This window comes from Symphalangus syndactylus, chromosome 22 (assembly GCF_028878055.3).
Source record: "Symphalangus syndactylus isolate Jambi chromosome 22, NHGRI_mSymSyn1-v2.1_pri, whole genome shotgun sequence".
Taxonomy (NCBI): domain Eukaryota; kingdom Metazoa; phylum Chordata; class Mammalia; order Primates; family Hylobatidae; genus Symphalangus; species Symphalangus syndactylus.
Window position 1 is genome coordinate 51,328,766 of NC_072444.2, and position 4,704 is coordinate 51,333,469.

General features: G+C 54.7%; 1 protein-coding gene across 4 annotated transcripts; it reads right to left on the reverse strand.

Moving 5' to 3' along the window:
• Positions 1 to 1,501: 1,501 nt before the first annotated feature.
• Positions 1,502 to 4,470, reverse strand: TMEM177 (transmembrane protein 177). Of its 4 annotated transcripts, none has more exons than XM_055262394.2 (2): positions 4,393 to 4,470; positions 1,502 to 2,788 (listed from the first exon to the last, which is right to left on the reverse strand). In XM_055262394.2, exons 1-2 carry the CDS (start codon positions 4,446 to 4,448, stop codon positions 1,831 to 1,833), a joined length of 1,014 nt encoding a protein of 337 aa, XP_055118369.2. In that variant the 5' UTR covers positions 4,449 to 4,470; the 3' UTR covers positions 1,502 to 1,830. The 4 variants fall into 4 exon arrangements, with proteins under 4 accessions (XP_055118369.2, XP_055118368.1, XP_055118367.1 ...); XM_055262393.2 differs by having other exon boundaries at positions 4,342 to 4,426; XM_055262392.2 differs by having other exon boundaries at positions 4,004 to 4,414.
• Positions 4,471 to 4,704: the final 234 nt, after the last annotated feature.

Consider the following 4,704-nt stretch of genomic DNA (forward strand, 5'->3'; position numbering starts at 1 on the left):
GCAGCCATTTCTCCCCATCGTGGGGCTGCCTTCGCTGACGGTTCGGGCAGATCAGCAGGAATGCCTGAAACCATCATGGCTCCTGCAGTACTGAGAGCAGATGGGCTGGGAGCAGTGAGAAGGTGGAGCCCATCAAATCCAGGCCCCAGACCGTACTGCTCAGGAATGAGGTGGCCTCACATGGCCTTGTGGTCCTTTAAGTACAGCAGCAGCAGGTGGGTGACACCCCAAGGGGCCCCGTGAAGTCCCTGAGAGACTAGTTCACCCAGCCACTGCCTCATCCATCCACCTATGTACTCCAAGCCCGTGCCCAATGCCACCCTAGGTACCAGGGCCTGGGGAATGAGCAAGGATGTGCTGCCCTCAGGAACTCAGCCTGTTCAGGTCCAGTGTGAGGACCCATGAGCTGGCACAGCACACTGAGCTCCAGCCCACAGTGAGGGGCCCAGCAGGGAGGTGTGCCATTCCCACTGCATTCTGCAGCGCCCCCCGGCTCACTCTCCTCTCCAGGTCTCCTGCCAGGAACTGCCACCACTGTGTTCAAATACTTTCCCAGGGAAAACCTAATCTCCAACTAAAACATGTCATGAAGCCAAATTGGTTCTGGCTCCCTGATCACAACTCACCTCACGCCTTGCCCTGCTGTGGTCCCCTGTCCAAGGATCTAACCCGGGGACCAGTTCCATCCACCACTGGAGGGCTCAAGGGAAATAAGCAGGGCAGGGCTGCAGTCTCCCCTGGGTCCCGAGTGGGACCAGGCCTGACCCACTGCCCACCTCCACCCCTCTGCTCTCCTCGCTGACCCCTACGAGCCAAGCTCACCCCCACCTTGCTGCCTCTCCTCTCCAAGCCCTGGCCACGCTGTGCCTGGGGAGGCTGACAGCTCTGGATGGCACCAGTGGGCTCCCTCCCTGCAGGGCCTCTGTTTTACAATGGTTTGTTCCTTCCTCTACATTTGAGTGAAGCTCTTGCCAAGTCTCCCATGCCACAGGTCTCAGAGTTCTGGAACACCTCCCCTCCCCTCAGGTCCAGGGACTCTCCAGGCACTTGCTGGTCTCCCTCTCCCTGAGTGCGCCATCTGCATCCATGGGACCTTGACTGACACAACTCTTAAGGCCCCCTCGCCTTAAAACAGCCTCTCAGGCCCACACTAACTTCTCATCTTGGGCTCTCTAGTCTTTTAACCTCTACCAGAGTGGAGGAAATTTGGGATTTGACCACCACTTAAATTGAGGGGCGGTTCTTCGCTGTAGGAAAGTGTTCACATAACTGCAAGTACCCTGGTGGTGAGGTGTGGCCTGACTCCCACAGCCTGATGGCACTTAAGACCAAGAAGGAGGCTGGGCGAGGTGGCTCACGCCTGTACTTCCAGCACTTTGAGAGCCTGAGGAGGGTGGATCACTTGAGCCCAGGAGTTTGAGGCTGCAGTGAGCTATGGTCACCACTGCAGTCCATCCCGGGCAACAGAGTGAAATGCTCTCAAAAAAAAAAAAGACCAAAAGGGAGGGATGTCTGTTTATTTACAGTGCACCCTTTGTGCCAGGCCCTTATGTTCATGACCTTACCCAACTCTACAGGCTTGCAAGGTAGTTTACATCATCTCCACTTTACAGTTCAAGAAACAAAGGCTCAGATTCATAGTCCCTGAATAGTTCCTCATAGTCCCTGAGTTCATAAGTAGTGGTTATAGTACAATCTAAGCTATTTAATTCCAAAGCCTGTGATTTTTCTGGCCTTGAGCTATAGGTCCATAAGGCTCCAACAGGGCCCTCCAGACTCAATGGCAGGGTGGTGTCTGCACAAGCTGGAAGTGTCCTTGTGATGAGCCCATCAGGAGCGGCCCGGATTGAGCATCGCCCTCCACATCTTCAGCACAGCGTCCCGGCGGGTGGTGTAGGGTAAATGTTTGATGCGGAACAAGTGTCTGGGGACGATGTTCCCGCTGGGTGTATACAGCTTCTCCCCCTCTTTGCCCAAGAGACTGCGCAGGGCCAGGTTGCCCGACAGAAGCTTCTCATAGAACTCCACTCCACCACAGGCATAGGCCGCAGAGAGAGAGGCTGTGCGGCGGTCCAGCCAGGACTCCAGGGCATGAGTGAGAGAATCCTGGGAGAAGGCGTAGGCCACAAAGCCCGCCACTGCTGCCACCAAGCTGAAGGCAGCCCGTAAATTCATGGGGCCTGCATGGAGCCCCAGGGTGTACTTGGCACCCATGCCCAGTGCCCAGGTCCCTGCCAGGCAAGCTGGGGCCAGCAGGACCTGCAGGGCAGTGGTACTGCTTTCCAGGTACACCACTTCCCTGGCCAAGGCGAACTTCTGGGCTTCACGGGACAGGGTCAGGGAAGCTCTCAGCCGGGCACCTGCTGGGCTCCGCCAGTCCACTGTATGCCCATGTATGACCACGGGATGGTCAGTGTTGATCACTAGGTCCCCCAAGAAACTGGCAGGGATGCCCACCACAGCCCCAGCAGGGAGTCTTGGGAAGCCTGCACTCACAGGCTGGAAGGTGAAGGTGGTGAAGGGCTTGTAGCAATGGCCTGAAGGAACACCTATGTCCTGTAGCACCTCTTGGAAGAGGCTCTGCAGCTGTGGAGGGAGCGGAGCTGGCTGGCCCTGAGGCCAGTACTGGTAGAGCCATTGGACCACGGGATCCGGGAAGAGGTGGTACGAGATTGGAACTCCAAACAGGCATGCACAGGAACCCACCAAGAGGCCTGTCCTGTGTCTCTGCACAAATGCTGCGGTCCGCCACAGGGGACCTGCCATGAGTATAGTCACCGCGGACAATCTGGGCCAAGAAAAAGAGAAGTCAGCCAGTTTCCCTGGGTCAGCCTGCAGACTGAACATCCTCCAGGGGCCACAACACGTTTTTAAACCAAAGTAACACAGCATAGTGGTGAAGAGCGTGGGCTCTAGAGCCAGAGTGCCTGTGTTCAAATCCCAGCTCCGTCTCTGTGCATCAATTTCCCCATCTGCCAAACAGGTGTGTCATAATGGCCCACCTCTAGGGTGGCTGTGATGAGCACATGAATAAACATATATAAAACATTTAGTGTCTGGTACAGCAGCAGATATTCCTTATGATAATGGCTGTAATGACTTTTATTCCCATCGCTAGGCACAAGCACTCCAACTGCCTCATTCCACTCATCCCATGGTAAAGCCCTGATTACTAATTTATAAGAAAAACGTGTTCAATTTATTGAGTGCTTACTATATGCTAGACTCAGTTCTGAGCGCTCTAACAATTGAACGCTCACAACCCCATGACCTAATTACTACCCTATCTCAAAGCTGTGAAAACTTAACTGGCCAAAATCCTAAGCTAGTAAAGTGACAGTGTTATGGGCTGAACTGTGTCTCCTCCTCCCCCGTTCATATATTCAAGTCCTAACCCCCAGTACCTCAGACTGTGGCTGTATTTGGAGACAGGGTCTTTAAGGAGATAATTAAGATAAAATGAGGCCATCAGTATGGATCCTAATCCAATTTGACTGGTGTACTTATAAGAAGAGATTAGTATGCAAACAGGCACAGCGGGAAGATCATGTGAGGATCCAGGGAAAAGGCTACCACCTACAAGCCAAGAAGGGAGGTCTCAGAAGACACCAACCCTGTTAACACCTTGGTCTTGAACTTCCAGCCTCCACAACTCCCAGAGGACAAATTTCTGCTGGTTGGGCCACCCAGTCTCTGGCACTTCGGCATGGCAGCTCTAGCAGACTAACACAGGCATAGTATTTGAGCACAGGCTGTCAGGTGTCCACAGCAAACTTTTTGTTTTAGAAAACTTGTTATGCTAAATTACAAACATATACCAAAGTAGACAAAACAGTACATCCGTCAACTTCAATCCCATCAACTCATGGCCAATCTTGTTTCATTTCTCTTTCCACTCACACCTCCGTCCAACCGGTTTATTTTGAAACATCCCCGGGCATCCTATCACTTCATCCGTGAATATGTCAGTAAAAATTCACAATTATTTAACTTTGAAACTTACTGTATTCCTGTCGGTGAAAAGTGCTTAATGAGCAACGAATGAGTTGCCGCAAACAAAAACGCAGGGTACCGCTTGGCCTACCTTAATCAAGAACTCCTATAAGAATCATTATCATTCGGGCTTTTTTTTCCCAATGCGGAAAGTGAGGCTAAGAAAGGAAAGGTCCGGACCAAAGTCCAGCGTCCCTAGGACCATCGCGCTGCGGGGTCGGCCTAGGAGACGGTATCATGCAGCCGCCGGTGGCTGGGCGTGGAGGGGCTGCAGGAGCCCCGCAGAGGGGTCCTCGCTACGCTTCCACTCTGGGCCCCCTAGGCTACTCCATAGTCTGAACGCGTTACCAGGTCGCATCAGGCCGGAAAAGGGTCCCTCCCGCTTGTCCGTGCGCTCACCTCTGCCTCCGCTCGGAACGCCTACATGTGCGCGCGGAAGGGCAGCCGCAAAGCATGCCGGCCGGGGATCTGGGGGCGGGGACTTCGGGAGGCGGAGCTCGCCGGCCCCGGATCTTGGGACGGGGACTTCAGGGGGCGGAGCTCGCCGGCCGGAGATCTCGGGGCGAGGATTTCAGGGAGGGGAGCTCGCCCGACGGGTCTGGGGGCGGGGACCAAGAGAGGGCTGGGGCGGGACTCTTGGGGATGGGGCTGGGGGGCTCAAGGGGATGTCCGTGGGCTGCTCCGGCCGCCGCAGAGGCTCCTCCCCTAACT